The sequence below is a fragment of the Xyrauchen texanus genome, chromosome 9 (genome assembly GCF_025860055.1).
Source record: "Xyrauchen texanus isolate HMW12.3.18 chromosome 9, RBS_HiC_50CHRs, whole genome shotgun sequence".
NCBI lineage: Eukaryota > Metazoa > Chordata > Actinopteri > Cypriniformes > Catostomidae > Xyrauchen > Xyrauchen texanus.
In genome coordinates this window covers 21,158,204-21,176,228 of record NC_068284.1, presented here as the reverse complement: position 1 = coordinate 21,176,228, position 18,025 = coordinate 21,158,204, and the positions used below count along the sequence as shown (strand labels likewise).

Here is an 18,025-nt window from a genome sequence, read left to right as displayed (position 1 = left end):
ATTAATTTGTCTTGAATCTGGTATCTGTTAAAATTTCATATATTTAATAAAAGTCCATTATAGACCTAACTTTTACTGGGTTTAGTGCCTTTGCAGACACCTTTGTGACTCTTAGCTAGCTGTCAGATTAGTTCTATACAGTATATTTGATGACTGAAAACAAACACACGAACCACCTACACATAAAACCAGATAGCACACGCACATCTCCGAGATATCTGTTTTAGATATTTTAATCTAATTAAAATCTACAAAAACATCTTAAAAGGATAGTTAACCCAAAAATGACAATTCTGTCATCTACTCGCCCTTATGCCATCCCAGATATGTATGACTTCCTTTCTTTTGCAGAACACAAACAAAGAATATTTCAGCTATGTAGGTCCATATGATGCAAGTGAATGCATTGGTGATTTCAAGCTTGATTACGCTTCCTATAGTGACATCTAGCACTTTGCGCATGCGTCAAGCACTAGGAAGCATAATTTGCGGTGTGTACAGCAATCAGAAAATCTTAGCATTTGAAAATGTTTTGTTTATGTTACATGATGTTAGGCATGTAGTCTATACAGTGTATGTGCCATCTTTGTTTTGGTCACTTTTGGTCAGATAGTTCTTATATTGTTTTTGGTGACATTTAATGGGAAAGGCATGCAATCTCCAGTGTTAGGTCCAGTGTCAAGTCCTGTTATGGCCAATATTTTCAACACCATGGTCAACTACAGCATCAATAATGATTCCAAGCTTTCCTTGCACTGGGGGGCGGGGTGTAGATCAAGAAGAAATTGCTCCTGAAGGTAACGATTAAGGGTCACTACTTTTTACAATTATCAATCTGACTTGAGTTTTCTCGGAATCATAAATTCCACTACATGTCATATAAATATGATGATCACAAAAAAGACTTGTAACATGCATGGGGTGATGTGGTGGATTCTAGATTCAAACACAGGCATTTAAACGGTTGTGTTGGTTTGTAATGAGAGGATTAGTTAGCTAAACATAGACAGATAATAACTTACCCCCTGAACCACTACAGACCTGAATGAACTTGCTGATTCTCGGGGAAGGATCTTTTTAAAGAAGAAATAATAGTTTTATACCTGTCAAAAATGCCTTCACACCTGGGGCTATTTGTCAAAAGCCTCTTTTAATATCAGTGTTTTTAAGACACGACTTATTGTCTGTCATAAATCATTGCTGATTTGTTGTGTGCATTTGATGAATTAACTGATTTGATTGAGCTGGTTTGTTTTCAATTGATTTTATATGCAATACAGTTTCATAGACTGAAAACAGCACATAGGCTATAGGCCAGTGAAGGATGCCTTGGGCACTGTTTATATTTGGACTAAGCCGTTCACTGGGGAGTTGGTTAAGTGGTTACCTAAGCCTTCTAGGTAAGGAGAAAAAACGATTCCAAGTGTCCGACCTCAATCTTTTCGTCAGAGCAAGCGAACAGAACAATGGAAATATGACAGCCCATTCCAACGTATTCGATTTCACTGCGAAAAACGAAAGACAATTGGAAAGGATAAGATGACATATCACTGTAAATTAAAAAGGACAGCAGCGGCGGATCTTCACGATCGATCAGTTCAAAGCAATTGGCTCGCAGGGGGATTTAGTGTGGCGATGTTTTTCCCTGATTGGCTCCTTACATCTCAGTGAACCTGTGTTAGATAAGCGCAAACGTTTTGAAATTCATCTGGAAACTGTCGTGGATAACGCACTTTGCTTGGCTAGTAAAGGTTATGTAGGCTGAAGTTGCAGTAGGCTATTGTGTTGCTATTGGTCGTGCCAATCATGCGAAACAGCAACACGTTTAGGCGTTCCTCGGTGTTCGCCGCGGAAAAAGAGCTCGTCTCCCAGTCAAAAGAGCTTTGTAGAGACTTCATTCACTCCAGAATTATAAGAGAAGGACTCAGCTGGTCAAAAGTTGAACCGGATCTGCCTGCGCCACACGGAACTCTTGAAGATGTATCTTCGGTTCTTCGTAAATTAGGTAGGCTAAGAGAACCATGAGTGATTGTGAATTAATTGCAAAGTGCTCAATAACAAGTGTGATGATATCAGTATTTAACTTCGGTTAATAGTTTGACAATTCATTCTAGATTTATGATACAATTTTAGAACATCAGCAATTTAAAATCATGTTCAGATTATAGAATTAATAGGGGCCGTTCACACCTAACGCGTTCTTGCGCTAAAAAAGCAAGACGCAGCGCCAACGAATGTTTATAGTTCTTTTTAAAGGTATATCCCCGGTTCAATTGACATCATTTGTGGCTTAATGTTAATTACCACAAAAATAATTTCGGCTCATCTGTCCTTTTCTTTTTAAAAAACCAAAAATTAAAATTTCATAGAGGCACTTAGAATGGAAGTGAATGGGGCCAAATTTGGGAGGGGTTAAAGGCAGAAATTGGAAGCTTTTAATTTTATAAAAGCACTTACATTTATTCTTCTGTTAAACTTGTGTATTATTTGAGCTGCAAATATGTTTAAATTGTAAATTTTACAGTCGTTTAAGGGTTTGTTGACATTACATCATCATGGTAACAAAGTTGTAAAATTGGCTAAAACGTTACACAGTTAGTAAGAAATTGTATCACACTAAAACCATGTTAACATGCATATTGTTTATGTCTTTTGGCTATTCTTTTGAAAAAGTGAGTATTTGAATATTTACTGATTGTCCCCCATTCACTTCCATTATACGTGCCTCACTGTAACACTGAAATTTGATGCTGCTGTTTTTTTTTTTTTTTTTTAAGAAAAGGAACTATGAAAAATCCTTTTAAATTGAAATGGTGTCTAAAAAAAACATGCTCCTACAAAAGATGCTGAAAAAACAAAAACAAGACGTGGTGCAATGGGCAAAGACAGCATTCGATTGCAACAATTTAGACAGGTTCTTATCAGTAGCCTAGTGTGTCGTTTCCTTTTTTTTAACTTTTTCATTTTAAGTTGTTAAAGCTTTCCTTGTTCTCCTTATTCAGATACTAATGTGGTGCTGTCAGATTTAAGTAGTGCGTGTGTGTGTGTGTTTGTTATTTAAGCAGTTTTACAAGCTTCTTGTATGTTTTACAGGTGATGAGCTGGAGTACATGCGGCCCTATGTGTATCGTAATATTGCAAAGCAGCTGAACATTAGTGTAGCAGTGGAGGCAGTGGTGTCGGAAGCATTTCTCTCTGTAGCAACAGAGATCCTATCCATGGGTAAGTGAGTTGGAAGAAGATACAACTGGAGTAAGCGTATCTAACTTTGTGATAATAGACTTACAGTTAAAACTAAGGGATTTCTTAACTTAAGGAGTTTCTTGCAATCGGGCACATGTCATAAGGCCCGTCTATAAGAATGGCCTTGCATTTAAGGCAAACTCTTACTTTTATTTCTGTTAATTTCTTGCCAGGTTGGGAATTGTGGTTGTTTGGGGGACAAATATACTGCACCATTGTACATTAAGGCATCATGAATATGCCTACTATAAATATAATTATTTTTGAGACTGGGATTCTTCAGAATGTAAATGAAGCAGTGGTGTCTATGCAGGGTTTGGGTATTTAAAAAGCAGTTCAGTTCTGGACATTCTTTTCCTTATGTTTTATTTTATAGTAATTTAAAATCAATACATTTTTTGTCAAATTGCCTTTATGGATTGAACTTCACCTAAAAGTATAGGGTAGGATATTATTTACTGGACTTTATAGATGCATTTTAGAGGTGCACTTTAAACATCAATTTCCCTCATGGTTTAGAGACATGTTTATTTATTTTCCACAAATTGCTTTTTTTATTTGTCAATGAAAAATGGAAAACCCCCTAAAAAGGACATATCCACATTCTTCCCTGTGTACATATTTGGTCACATATTTTATCTTGGTTCTGCAGCTGTTGATGTACATGGGACTTGTAATGTAGTCCATAACCATGGCAACATTGTTCCACTGCCCAATGATCTTCTCACAACCTTTTAACCAGTCAGACAAGAATAGAACTGTGAGGAATTATCTTAAATGAACATTGAAGAGAAAGGAACGTGAAACAGTTGGCGTAGTCCTTGATGCTTGGCTCATCATCATCAGTGATGCCTGACAGTGTGTTATGGCTGAGACTTAATGGTGTTAGTGTTAGCCTTGCTGTTATATCATCGCCACAGCAATTAGAAGAGAGTTTTTAGGAAACTAATCTAAACTGTCTCGGATGTAGACTGGCAGTTGCATGCCCTGTTTTATCCTTGGAATTGTTATCACAGTGGAAGGGCTCTTGTTTTCAGAGGATCATTGTAATTGGAGATTATACTAAAATGCTTAATTTTATTGTATGATTAAATGTAAATGCAGCTATTAGCCATGGTTGGTTACACGTTCCTGTAGTTTACAATCCTAGAACATTTTGTCACAACTTGATTTCATTGCACATGGAACCACTGTTCACGATTGAAGCAAGTTCAGCCAAAGAGCTATTTTTTTGTGTGTGCTTTTGTCCCATGTGAGAACAAGATATTTGAAAGTGCTCAAAAGGAATTTCTGGGTAGCTTTCTAGATTTGCTCACAGAACTACTTTAATTTTTAAGGGATCACATGGGGGAAAGTGGTGGCTATTTACGCTGTAGCTGCTGGCCTGTCTGTGGACTGTGTGCGACAGGGCCATCCAGTCATGGTGCACACCATAGTGGACAGTCTGGGAGAGTTTGTGCATAGAAGCCTGGTGCCATGGCTCAAAAAGAGAGGAGGATGGGTAAGTGGCCATTCGCTGTAATGCCTTCTCCATGAACCTAGAGTAATTCTGACCTCTAAAGGCCATATCAGGAAATCCTTTATTGTTGTCCACCTGTGGCTACACAGCATAAATGTGCATTAATGCAGTGGTTTTCAAAAGGTTTTGCTTAAACACACATACAGTATTTTAGATTGAACATCAGATGTGACCCAACACATTACCAAAATTTAATATCATATAAAAGTAAGAACTGTCCTAAAAAAATAACCGTAAAGTTGATTAATAGTACTATGAATTGCATTGGCCAAACAACGTGCAAAATTATTAACATCACATAGGCTGAATAGGAAAACTAACAATTTTCTAAAAACAACAGCAGAAGTGTGATTTACCAGTGTAACACAAGGAACAAACGTTGGGCCAAACACTGTATAAGTATTAACCATAGCCATAGTATTTCGTGACAGATGAATTTGCATCATAATATGGTAGAACTTGACTGGACTCACAGCCTTTGTCCTCAACAACAAAACATATGGGAAGTGTCTTCTTATTCCATTACGAAGTAGATAAGCCTATTTATTTTGTTTCATTAGTTTCATTTGTTTGCAAGATTATGTGATGTGTTGCAATGTAATATGCATTTAGCATTGTTTCCCCAGCTGTCTTTCTGACCCCTATCAAAACAGACCTGTTACCAGTTCAGAACCTCTGCATTTATCTAATAATTTTCTTTGTCAGGCACCATTATGGTTTGGGTAAAACAACTCTCTAAGTCATGTTAAAGTGGTTTAGCATGTTAAATAACAGCTTATTTCTTTTTACCTCTCTTTCCAGGGGGACATTTCAAAATGTGTGGTGAACATGGACTCTAGTGCTCATGCTCGTGCTCATTGGTTATCAGCAGCTGTATTAACATGGAGGCAGATCTTAAAGACTATGTACATCTACTTGACGAAGTAGCCTTGTGAAGAGAATTATGAAGAACTATTTGAATGATCCATTGTACTGTTTGTGGAGTCCTGGCAAGCAAATAATACTTAATACTTTATCCAGGTTCATTTGCACCTTAATCAAATTTGACCTTTATCATAAAAACATACTATGCATAGACTGCTATGACCCAAAAGTCTGGAAGCAGATTGCACTGCTATGTTTAGTGTTGGAGCCACAATGTCTTTCCTCTGTTTGTCTTTGAAATAAGGTATGAAGTTAATGTAGCTCCTTTTGTGCTGATGATGTGTTGTTTTATACTGAATGACTGTGATGTTGAGTGAAACAATGTAAGATCTGACTCTGTTTGACAAACAATTGTCATATTTGTATTTTTACAAAATTGCTTACATTATGTTTAGAGTGTCACTTTGCACTTTGAGTAATCATGGTTTGCGTGGTGTGTGTATAACACTTAAATTGTCACCAACTGTATACAACCTAAAGAAAGGCTTTTACCAATTTGTGTACATGGAGCAATTGAAAGTAATTAAACTGAGACAGAATTTGAAAAGGGAAAACACACATAACCAGGCAGGTATATGTCTGCGCTTTAATGATCTTATATTCCCTTTAAATTACAATTGATAGTCATTAAAACCTATGCTGTACTTATTACTGGAAATAATTTATACACATCACATATTTTGGAGGTTTACAAGAACACTTTATAATAAGGTTACATTTGAAAATATTAAAGGGAACTATTCTTTTAAGATTAATTTATCTTAAAGGATAGTTCAACCAAAAATGAAAATTCTCTTGTCATTTACTCACCGTCTTGTCATCCAAGATTTCTGCTGAACACAAAGATTTTTAGAAGAATATCTCAGCTCTGTATGTCCATATATTGCAAGTCAACAGTACCAGAACTCCCAAAAAGGAAATAAAGTCAGCTGGAAAGTAATCCATATGACTCAAGTTGTTAATGTTACTATTGTCAAGATGTATAGTGAAAAATTTGTTTTTGGTCTGTTCATCGATTAAACCACTGGAGTCTGATAGATTAGGTTTATACTGACGTTACCCCGTTTTGGAGCTTTTGGAATTCTGGTCACCATTCACTTGCATTGTATAAACCTAGAGCTGAGATATTCATCTAAAAATCTTTGTGTTCTGTAGAAGAAAGTAATACATATCTGTGATGGCATGATGGTGAGAAAATTGGGTGAAAGATTAATAAATGCAGTTTTAAAATATTATTCATTGCTAGTTCATGATACCTAATAAATTAACTACCACTAATAAAGAAACCTTATTGTAAAGTGTTACTGGTTATTTCATTTTGATAAACTTAAATCTAAACACCAGTTTCTTAAAACACAAGAGTTCTCTTTAATTAATGTTTAAACCATTTATTATGCAAAAAGGCTTTTATTCTCCGATTTAGTTGTTCTACATTACAGGAAACATACCAAGAAGGGACCTCTCTAATGTAACAGTATTTGCAATGATTTTTTTCCCCCCAGAGAGATCACATCAGATAACATTCCAAGTCACACATATATTGCATTTCCATCACCTGCAGGTTGCTATATAGGAACCATCAATATTTTGCATCGAACAAGACATAAATAGTACAAGTGCTTTTTGTTATCACATCTTCCTCCCACATTTCAGCTGGTCAATCAGTCCTGCGGTAGGTGATGTGCAAATGCTGTGTCAGAGGCTGTCCTTCCAGTGCCATGGAGACGGTCTGTTCCAGTCTTCCATCCGGCTTTAGCTGGATGTGCCTGGAGATCTGATCAAAATAGGAGTTATTAGTGAAACATATATTTTTAAGCCTTTACTACATGGCCAAAAGGATGTGGACACCCCAACACTACACCCATATGTGCTTTCAAAGCCCACGGGCATTAAAGGAGTTGCCTCTTCCTTTGTAGCTATAAGCCACCACACTTTTTGGATGGCTTTCCACTAGGTATTGAAACATGACTGCTGTGGATTTGCTCCCATTCAGACAGAAGAGCATTAGGAACGTTGGGCGACTGGGCATATCTTGCAGTGTTCCAATTCACCCCAAAGGTGTTCTTTGGATTTGTCGTCACAGTTTGTTCCAGACCAGTCAAGTTCTTCCACATATGACTGAGTTAAAATTTTAGGACAGTGTCATGTTACCCATACACTTTTGACCATGCAGTGTATTTTTTAAAACTAAAGTGGAATGTTCACCAGCAGTGTTGGGCAAGTTACTTAAAAAAAAATAAAAATAAATAAAAAAATAGTAATCCAGTACAAATTACTTCTTATTTTACTAACATTGTAATCAAATGTTTATCATCATGAAATGCATGTAGAAAATGTGCAATATTAGAATGTATCATTGTTCCACTGTTGGACTGCTGTGAGCTGATAAGACAATCAGTGTGCTTTTTGAAACCTGCTGAACAAATGGCTCCTTAGCAAAAGATGTTCTAGCCAGAGTGGTGCAGTGCAAAGTCAACTGCTGTCCAATGAGTTCCCCCTCCTCAATCTCCACTAGACCTGAAAGAGGTGCAAACATTTGGTTTTAATACATACATACATACATACATAGCAATATTTTGCTTAACGTACCAGACAGAACATAAGACTAAACATAAATCAAATACCTGAGTTTTGTGCGATGATGAAGGCCACCCTGTTTGTGCCTGGCTGAAACCTAATGAATCCACATTCCCTGTGAAGAGGCTTTTTGCTCTCAGCATGGAATGCATTAAACCTGTAATAAATGTTCACAACCATTCATACTTCTTATACAAATTGCAAAGTCAGACTTTCAGAGTTAACAATATCAATAATAATCATCAAAGAGTAACGTTTTTTTTTTTTTTTTTTTAACTTACATAAAATTGATCACGGGCTGTCCCACATGTGAGAAATGGAGAGTCTCAGAGTAACGAAAAGGTGCGATAGAGGGGAAAGAGCCCTCTCCAGGCTCATCAGACTGCCATGTTCCCAGGAGCCAGTCCAGTGGCAGCACTGCGTGGTTTAGCAGCGCTGCGGACACACGGACAGCGGGTTAAAATGAGGTTAAAGCGGACAGTCACAAAACATTAGTGCACCGTGTACCACGTATGTAAAATAAACTTTCGGTGGAGCCACTGTCACTGGGCATTATATTTAATCATTGTTTCATTTTCATGACAATACCTTTGACGTTTGACGTAGGCCTATTAAATTAATAGACGACAAATCAAACATAAGGCATTAGAAATAAGAAAAAAATCAAGTGTCTACGAATTTGAATGTAGCTAATCCTACCAGACTGATTGAATGGGCAAGACATTCCGCTCGAATATTTCAGACACCCAGGAATTTCTTAGCAGTGTGTAATGATATACAATTTATTTAGGACGTCGCTGCGGCTGAACTACTATCTGTTTGCCATTTATTCGTATTTACTTCCTGATTACACACGTAAAGTATTCTGGGAGATGTAGGCTTGTAATCAAGAGCCCTTCCAATCAATTTGAAGGAAAATATTTGGATTTGAGAAAATAAAACTTTTCAAATATCCTCTCCACATTGGTATACACTTCGCTATAATCTAATATATATTTCGTGTGTATGTATATTCTTGTGTTTACACAAACATTTGAAAAACATTATAATTTTTTTTATTTTTATGTATATTTTAATGAAAATTAACAGATTGATTTGTTAATATAACAAGTGGATTTTTTAGTCTTTACGCAAGCCTTTGCTGCAAACAAAATACATACCTGATATATTCAAGTACAGGCCTTGACTAGCCCGTTTAACCCTTAAATGCATGGGAATTTCACCAAGCACTCTTATATATTCAGGCCTTTAGAGACACGGCACGTATATCTATCACACATGGATCTACAAGCTGCTCAGATAGTGTAAAAATATTTTCAAGACAATAGAAAAATGATAGAAAAAATATATTTCATGCTTTATATTTCATATAGCCTATCAAAGAGATAATGTGATAAACCAAATCTAGAACAGGATTAATTACTTTCACACTGACATATCTTGAGATACTGGCTGTCAAAACATATTGAGGTTCACATAACTCATAATCTACAAATAAACTAAACATAAGTATTTTCTTAGGCACTTATTGAGGCTAAATAGATTTATTTTACATAATTATATTTATATATAATATAGGCCTAGTACTAATTTATATTGTAATAAACAAATAAATAGATATTGTGTTATAGTAAACGTATATATATATATTATTACATATATTATTTGTACTTCCATAAATTATATTTGGATGATTATTTCATATGAAATAATCATCCAAATATAATTTATGGAAGTACAAATAACCACAACAACATAAAATGTGTGTGTGTGTTAAACTATTTACAAGAGGAAAGTTGAGGAAGACTAAAGAGGTTTTTTTTTTTTTTTTTTTTTTTATTGAACAAAAAGCACAGGGGATACATGTATCAAGCACAGAAAAATAAAATAAAAATAAGACGAAGACTAAAGAGGTGTGGGCATAACCTCCAAAAAATGGATGAGGTAAAGGGGGTTGAATGACAAATCAATGTCGAATGTTGAAAACCCAATCAATACGCCTACATTTATTTATTTATTAATTAACTGAACATAGATAACTTAATAATCGGCAAATAATCGGAGTCTTATGAATTTTAGACCAGGCAAGTGGTAATTATTTACGACACACAAAAAGGAACCTGACAGAAGAGTTTCGTATATTTGAGAATTATATTCTTGATAAACTTAATTTGCTGATAATGTTATCTTGGTCTCTAGGAAAGTAGAGTCTTGTTAGTTCATTCATAGACCGTGCGGGTTAGCGAAACCTAACTGAAATCATCATGGCTACTCTTAGTGAGTTTCTCCAGAGTTTGAGACAAAGCCTCAACAACAAAGTCCAACAAACTACGTATGGAGATGCTCAGGATGGAGTCACAGAAGACGAAATTGCTCAGTTTGAAGGTGCAAGAAGGTAAGCAGTCGAGTCATTCTCAAACGTTGCGTAGCTAACGTTTGAGAATGACCAACGATGTTGGTTTTGCTACCCATTCGCTTAAATCGCATACAACTACTTTATATATTTTACATAATGTAGACTGTACATTTTTATTTATTTTTTTTAATTTGGTACAGGCGGGAAAAGGACACCTCCGGACAGACGCGTTTGCAGTCTCCCGAACCATGCAAACCTCTGGTGCCTAAACAGCATTATGAGGGCAGCTACGAAAACTATTTGGAGAGGCAGGTTATTCCCCATACAACATACCCTTTAATGCATGGGCGTTTCGCCAAACATTTATACATCTATCACACATGGATCTACAAAATGCCCAAATAGTGTAACATTTTCAAAACATTAAGACAGTTTGAAAATGTCATTACTTTTACACTGAAATTTTATGAGAGTAGGTATTAAAACACATATTGAGATACACACAACAAGTTACTCATAATTGTCATACTTTTTGAGTCTAAATAGATGTACAGTTTACATCATTTCAGTATTACACCCACATGGCAATAGTCATATCATACTGTTCATGTGTTACACTTGCTATATTTTACTTCAATGTTGCTTCTTCATCCAATGTAAATCAAGTCAATCACTGAAACAGCAGGGCCACAAATAACATATATATATAATATGTTTGTGTATGTGCATATGGGATACTTATAATTCACCACCACTGTTCAGAAAATCAGCATGATATAGTTTTGCTCATTATGACACTCATTTGTCTTGTAATAAACAAAGAAATAGATATCCTGTGATAGTAAACTTAAATAGACATGAAGTCAAAATTGAAATATATTTTACGACACTATCTGGGGTTACTAAAGACCCTATACACTTCTGGTAATTAAACGACTAGAATTAAATAATTTATTTATTTTTGTAATTTTGTCAGTTGTTTTTATTTTATTTTTAGTGTTAGACAATTCATAAGAGAAAGGTTGAGGAATACTAAAGAGGTGTGGGCATAACTTAAAAAGTTAAAGTAGTTTGAATGAGGTCACTGAAGACCCGAGGTATGCATTTAAGCTAGGTTAAAGATACTATACAGATTTAATTATTGTCTACCCACTTTACATAGATTGCCCTCTGAGATCATCCAGAAGATTCTTTCCTTTTTGGATGCTTCTTCCCTCTTTAATGTCAGCTTTGTCAACAAGCAGTTTCATGATCTGGCTAATAACAAGTGAGTGCATTATATAAAGGAATATGTAAAAATAGAATAAAGAATAAATATATATGGTAACATGTCTGTCCAGTGCTCTGTGGTATGCATTGTACGCTGGTGAGATCGAGAAGAAAATGTGGAGGCCCCAAGTGGGTGTGATGAAAGAAGGCCTGAGCACTGCAAGTGTGCAAGAGAAACCTGTGGGATACTTTAAGAAGCTGCTGCTCAAGCACATGGCTGGCTACAGGCACACCATGTGGAAAATGGAGCTAAGATACACGAACCCCCACACAGGCATGCCAGTTTTGACAGAGCAAGTTCTCAGGTTAGACATTCCCACTTGCATCTTCTCCTTGAACATCAGACAGAAAAACAGATTCTCTAGGTCTACTCATTCTTTCTTAACCTGTGACTTATACTACCTATAATAACTATGTAAAAAGGTAACAACTGGTGTTTGACAGGAGGTTGCACATTCAGTGGGAGATCACACTCACACAAAAGAACGGATGCACGACTGTCTATGAGCAGACACACACCTTCTTTGAGGATTCATCGGTTACAGTGTGCTGGATCCATGGTATCTGGCCGAAAATATACAATCTTGCTTCAATACAACTTCATGGAATAATGACTCCAACACTGCTTGCTACTGGAGACAGGTAAAGAAAACTAGTGAAAAGTCACTGCCAAAAGCAACAGTTCACCCAAAAATGAAAATTCTGTCAACATTTACTTTTCATTTTGAATGAACGATTACTTTTAAAAATAAAAAGCTGACCTAATTGATGCCTCTCAACTTTATGCCAAGGTGGCGTTCTTTGATTCACAAAACAAAGTTGAGTAGATCAGTACAATGGTCGTTTCGATCTGACACACTTGTGAAGTTGCTGCAGTTTGATAAAGGCATCTCTGTTGGAGTCTGGCGGGTATGTTCAGCCAAGCTCCAAATAATTTCAATACAAATCACTTGTTTTTTTCTGTAATACTCAGCTTATTTGCTACTGTTCAACTATAAGTGTATGTTGTCTGAGAACAAATATTGTGTTTTGTGTTGTTTGACGGTGTTTGAAGGGCAATTGGAAAATTGCTTTTATCATGGTGAACCTGCACTTCCACAAACTGATTGAAAGAAGCCTACTTGGGTCAAGATTTTGGTACATGAATTGTCATTATAATCATTTATTTTGTTGCTGAAGTTGGTAACATCCTAAATAGTTTCTTAACACAAACAGTATGTTCTTTCACATCAATAGTCCCTACATGCCCACAGAGGACAATTCTGTGGACCCAGACTCTGGTCACCATGGATACTCCCTTCACATTGCGCTTCATAATCCAGTTCGGCAAATCATGTGCGGCCATTTCCCCAGACTGTTGAACAGCAGAGGTAAACTACAACATGGGCATTTTAACAACTTTTTAAAGCCTAATCTGCTAATTGAAGACAATAGACGTTTTTCACAGACTGTGATGAAGCGTTTCCTCCTAATTTAGCAGCCTAAATCTAGTCAACTTTTTTATATGATAAATTTTTTAAATATTGAGTGTAAGTTTATAACATTATGCTTTGTGTTATATTACTCTGGAATTCGTTTTAAAAAGTGAATTACCACAGCTGTGAGGGGGGTTTCTTTTAAAGCTGCTGAGAGAGTGACAGTAAATTTGGCATTTTCTCCCATTTTACTGTCTAAATCCACCGCTCTCAATTTTCTTCCCTTCTTGAAAGTCATTCAAATGTAATGTTGGATTTTTTCTTTTGCTCTTTGAATATTCACCACTGTCAAAGTTTACCCTACAATCGTTTACTTCCGCTTTCCAAAACCTGGTGTGTAAATCAGGTCTATAGTAAACTGTGTGTATACACTTTTTGTTTGTATACACAAGATTTTCACACTTTTCATTTAAAGCAATATTCCAGGTTCAATGCAAGTAGTGCAGTCGACAACAATTATGGCATAATGTTGATTACCAATAAATGTATTTAAACTTGATCTTCCTTTTCTTTAAAAAAAGTTACAGTGAAGCACTTACATTGGAAGTGATGGGGCAAATCCGTAAATGTTAAAATAATTACTGTTTCAAAAGTATAACCACAAGACATAAAAAATGTGCATGCTAACATGATTTTAGTGTGATAAAATCACTTACTTACTTTTTCTGTGAAGTTGTATTTAATTTTACAACTTCGTTGCCATGATGATGTAATGTGGTAAACAATAAACTACTTTAGTGCTTAAATAATACACAAGCTTTAACAGAAAAATGTATATACAGTAACTGCTGTTATAAAATTATAAGCTTCACATCTCTGCCTTTTACGCCCTTAAAAAATGACCCTATTAAATTCCATTATAACTTTAACATAGATTTTTTTCTTTTTTTTTAAGGAAAGAAGGGTTAAAATGTTTTTTGTTGCAATAAAGTTGGTTACAAATGCTGTTGATTTTGCTTAACTTGCATTAAATTCAGAATATTCCTTTAATCATTTTTGTAGTTGAATGATTGTTTTTTATTTTTATGTTTACCAGTGACATCTGAGGAGGACTATTTACGGTTGGATGCCATTGATTTCACTGATGTGTCAAAGCACATACCTGTAGGGAAAATCAATCTTCCATGGCAAGCCAAGGGACTGCAGGGAGCTGTTGAGGTACATATGATTCATTCCTGATCCATAGACCGAGTGGCCACTTTATTTAGACTTCATTTCTCCATTAAACTGACTAGTTAGTCAGTGCTGTATGCTATGCATAGGATAATAAAAAAAAAAATTGGTATCACTATTTCTGTGGGTCTGGATGGAAAACGAATGAAGAATGTTAGTACAGTCCAGTAGTACAGTCTTCACTGGGTTGTACTGTATATAACTTGGTGTTACTTGTTCGGTCAACAAAACACTGAAAAGTTTTTCCACACAAATTCCAGTGTAAAATTAGATGTAACCTAAGACCTAAAGGGGGTCAACTCCCAATGTGGAATACAGACAACATACAGCGTCCTAAAATTTTAAACGATTGTTTTATATGAATGTAAGCATACCATCGCCGGCATTCAGTGTCCATCAGTGGCACCCATCAATGGCTTCTAAATTTTTCTGCAACACTTTACCAGCACTTACGTGGTTTTCCATTACATTCGACCCAAATCATTATCAAGGAACTTACAATTTTACAGAGCCCCTGATAGGACATAGCAGGAATAATTTTCTGAAATAGTTTTGCGGGCCCTCGTAAAATTTTTGAGTTCCCACGTAAGAGTTTGCGTTCCAGTGCGAAAAGTTTTGCGTTACCTCATAATACATTTACCATGATTTTACTACAGTAACCCTATTTTACCCATGACATTCGTAGTGAAACCATAATGATAATATAGAAAAACGAAAACTATGGTAATAAAAAACATAATTTGTACTATAAAAATACCATAGTTTAGCTATGGTTTTACTATAGTAATATTGTAGACTGTAGTAGTTATAGTTTTTGGCAGAAATCATGATTTTAATACAGTATACTGTATCCATATTAACCATGGTTTTACAATAGATTAAATATGGTAATTGTGGCTAGGATGGTGTTACTACAATTGCCATGGAACCCAAAACTATTGCGAGGGAAAGCAAACTATTGTAAGGGAACGTAAAACTTATTGCAAGGCCACACAAAACTGTTTCCGAAATAAAAAGTTCCCGCCCGGTCCTTCAAGGGTTTCCGTACAATACTGAGGCTAGACAACTCATTGTGGATAGGGATTTTTTTAGTAACAGATTTGACAAACATTTATTTTTACTTGTTCCTCCTTTTCTTTAAAAAAAAAGCAAAAATCGAGGTTACAGTGAGGCATTTACAATGGAAATAAATGGGGGCCAATTTTTGGAGAGTTTAAACAGAAATGTGAAGCTTATCATTTTATAAAACCACTTAATTCTTCTGTTAACACTTATGTATTATTTGAGCTGTAAAGTTGTTTAAATCGTAACTTTTACAGTCATTTTAGGGTCTTCGGGTTTGTTGACATTACATCGTCTTGGTAACGAAGTTGTAAAATCATTCACTTCCACTGTGACTCACTGAAGAAAGAAAAGGAGAAACAAGGGGGCCTTGGTAGCTCAGGGAGTAATGACACTGACTACCACCCCTGGAGTGGTGAGTTTGAATCCAAGGCATGGTGAGTGACTCCAGCCAGGTCTCCTAAACAACCAAATTGGTCCGGTTGTGAGGGAGAGTAGAGTCAAATGGGGTAACCTCCTTGTGGTCGATATAATGTGTTTTTCTCGCTCTCGGTGGGGCACGTGGTGAGTTGTGTGTAGATGCCACGGAGAATAGCGTGAAGCCTCCACGTGCGCTTCGTCTCCGCGGTAATGCGCTCAACAAGCCCAAGCCACGTGTCTCAGATGGTCTCAGACATGGAGGCAACACAGATTCGTCCTCCACCACCCGGATTTAGGCGAGTCAATACACCACCATGAGGACTTGGAGTGCATTGGGAATTGGGCATTCCAAATTGGGGAGAAAAGGGGAGAAAAAGAAAAGGAAAAACAAGTTGAAATAAAGGTTTGTGGTAATCAAATTTATGCCACAAATGCTGTTGATTGAGCTTAACTTGTACTGAATTGAAACATTCCTTTAAATCCTAGACTACACATAGAGAAAATGTATCATAAACATCACGCTTTCTAAACTTTCAGCTGCATGTTTTTCCATACACCATCCTGCATACTCATTAATGCCACTTTGTACATTCTTGAATAAATGCAGTTAAAGAAGTGTATGTAACTTTTGTCTGTATGGTAATTAGATTCATTGTTTTGGAATGCCATCTGTGGGCACCTCAACAATTAGGTCTATATGCAATACCTGTGCTTTGTCCTACATGGTGTGGCACTTTTCATCTGGTGTGTGACCCCCTTAAGACATTAAGGCACCCATTGAAAAGATTGTGCTATCCCTCACTGCCAGAATATTTATTTAGGTGAAGTGAAATATGGCCCATATGTCAGAAATCACAAGTGGTACACAAGTGTAAAAATGGCAGAAACATTGAGACTAAAATCATGTTGCCAATGACCAAGGCTTTCAAGACTTTTATGCAATAGAACATCCACAGTCAGTGAAAAAACAAGTGTGCAATATGGTTAGCACACAGATGTGGTGGTTTGTGGATTGTACATGTCTCTATTGAGGGAATAGGATGAGAAAAGTAACTGTGTTTACTTCTCGCACTCCGTCCTAGCACTGCTGTATGATGACGCTGACTGTTCTTGATGAGGGTCAGCGTCCCTTCTGGTGTGTGAGTTCTCCTGTTAAGATGGCCATTAAACACCAAAGATTGTTGCGCTCAGGCTGCGAAGGTAAACAGTTCTACATCTTTTACGAGGATGCGGAGGGGAAGGTCAAAATGGTCTTCGAGTGGATGGAGGAGATTCAGCACCACTTTTTGGTGCAACTAATCATTATATTTCCAACAGCCAAAGTGAAGAAGCAAGTTGGGGGAGAATGTTGAAAATTACGATATGTTTAATTTTGTTTAGAAAAGATTCTTGCAGTTCTTTGAGTTGTAAATATCTAAAGATAATTTTGCAATTATTTTGTATATTTTTTTCCAAGGCAATTTCATCTGTTTCTTGTTGATGAAAAATGTTTTGTTTTGCTGAGTTTTTGGGACTTTTAGTTGAGTGTTTTCAGTTTTGTTCAAAGTCCTGAAATATGTCAGGAAGTGTTTAATTGGAAGTTCTACAACTAAGCACTTTTATTTTTAGTTCAAGTTTAATGTCTTATTTTTTATTAAGTGATTTATTAAAGCATCTTGTTTTTCGAGGCTATTAAAATTGTCATGAATATAGTTCTGGCAGTCAATAACACAATGCTGTTTACTGTGTAACTAAACTCAGATAGTTAACCCAAATGTTGTATTTATATGAATGATTTATTACTCAGTGGCATTTATGTGAAGGTCATTCAAGTAATGAAGTGATACTTGTTGAAACACTGTGCCTGTTCTATTTTGAATGGTATTGACTGATATAGAGACATGATTTACAATGTTCTGTAAAATGTTTAATTAGATAAAATTCTTCTGGCAGTGCTTAAAAGTGATTCAAATTCACATCATACACTCCATTTTACCAACCATTATTTGAAAGCATTTTATATATATA

General features: G+C 36.0%; 3 protein-coding genes across 5 annotated transcripts; 2 read left to right on the top strand and 1 right to left on the bottom strand.

The window, feature by feature from the left end:
* Positions 1 to 501: 501 nt before the first annotated feature.
* bokb (BCL2 family apoptosis regulator BOK b) lies at positions 502 to 6,125 on the top strand. Of its 3 annotated transcripts, none has more exons than XM_052134181.1 (4): positions 502 to 797; positions 3,094 to 3,222; positions 4,620 to 4,744; positions 5,564 to 6,125. In XM_052134181.1, exons 1-4 carry the CDS (start codon positions 734 to 736, stop codon positions 5,687 to 5,689), a joined length of 444 nt encoding a protein of 147 aa, XP_051990141.1. In that variant the 5' UTR covers positions 502 to 733; the 3' UTR covers positions 5,690 to 6,125. The 3 variants fall into 3 exon arrangements, with proteins under 3 accessions (XP_051990141.1, XP_051990140.1, XP_051990139.1); XM_052134180.1 differs by having other exon boundaries at positions 4,581 to 4,744; XM_052134179.1 differs by lacking the exon at positions 502 to 797 and adding an exon at positions 1,582 to 2,005 and having other exon boundaries at positions 4,581 to 4,744.
* A 940-nt stretch (positions 6,126 to 7,065) lies between these two features.
* LOC127649192 (peroxynitrite isomerase THAP4-like) lies at positions 7,066 to 9,103 on the bottom strand. The gene is made up of 5 exons (XM_052134184.1): positions 8,963 to 9,103; positions 8,545 to 8,698; positions 8,311 to 8,420; positions 8,100 to 8,203; positions 7,066 to 7,460 (listed from the first exon to the last, which is right to left on the bottom strand). Exons 1-5 carry the CDS (start codon positions 8,985 to 8,987, stop codon positions 7,344 to 7,346), a joined length of 510 nt encoding a protein of 169 aa, XP_051990144.1. The 5' UTR covers positions 8,988 to 9,103; the 3' UTR covers positions 7,066 to 7,343.
* A 1,424-nt stretch (positions 9,104 to 10,527) lies between these two features.
* LOC127649691 (F-box only protein 15-like) lies at positions 10,528 to 17,933 on the top strand. The gene is made up of 10 exons (XM_052134927.1): positions 10,528 to 10,658; positions 11,782 to 11,886; positions 11,960 to 12,193; positions 12,315 to 12,530; positions 12,680 to 12,797; positions 12,943 to 13,025; positions 13,125 to 13,364; positions 13,779 to 13,789; positions 14,400 to 14,521; positions 17,101 to 17,933. Exons 1-10 carry the CDS (start codon positions 10,528 to 10,530, stop codon positions 17,368 to 17,370), a joined length of 1,530 nt encoding a protein of 509 aa, XP_051990887.1. The 3' UTR covers positions 17,371 to 17,933.
* The last annotated feature ends 92 nt before the right edge of the window (positions 17,934 to 18,025 follow it).

Coding starts and splice junctions, on each gene's coding strand:
- bokb (XM_052134179.1), top strand. CDS start 1,807: ATGCGAAACAGCAACACGTTTAGGCGTTCCTCGGTGTTCGCCGCGGAA. Junction 3,223..4,580: donor AACAGAGATCCTATCCATGG/GTAAGTGAGTTG, acceptor TTAATTTTTAAG/GGATCACATGGGGGAAAGTG. Junction 4,745..5,563: donor TCAAAAAGAGAGGAGGATGG/GTAAGTGGCCAT, acceptor CTCTCTTTCCAG/GGGGACATTTCAAAATGTGT.
- LOC127649192 (XM_052134184.1), bottom strand. CDS start 8,987: ATGTCTTGCCCATTCAATCAGTCTG. Junction 8,699..8,962: donor TTGCCCATTCAATCAGTCTG/GTAGGATTAGCT, acceptor GTGTGTCCGCAG/CGCTGCTAAACCACGCAGTG. Junction 8,421..8,544: donor CAGCCCGTGATCAATTTTAT/GTAAGTTAAAAA, acceptor CATTTATTACAG/GTTTAATGCATTCCATGCTG.
- LOC127649691 (XM_052134927.1), top strand. CDS start 10,528: ATGGCTACTCTTAGTGAGTTTCTCCAGAGTTTGAGACAAAGCCTCAAC. Junction 12,531..12,679: donor CTGCTTGCTACTGGAGACAG/GTAAAGAAAACT, acceptor CTTTATGCCAAG/GTGGCGTTCTTTGATTCACA. Junction 14,522..17,100: donor GACTGCAGGGAGCTGTTGAG/GTACATATGATT, acceptor ACTCCGTCCTAG/CACTGCTGTATGATGACGCT.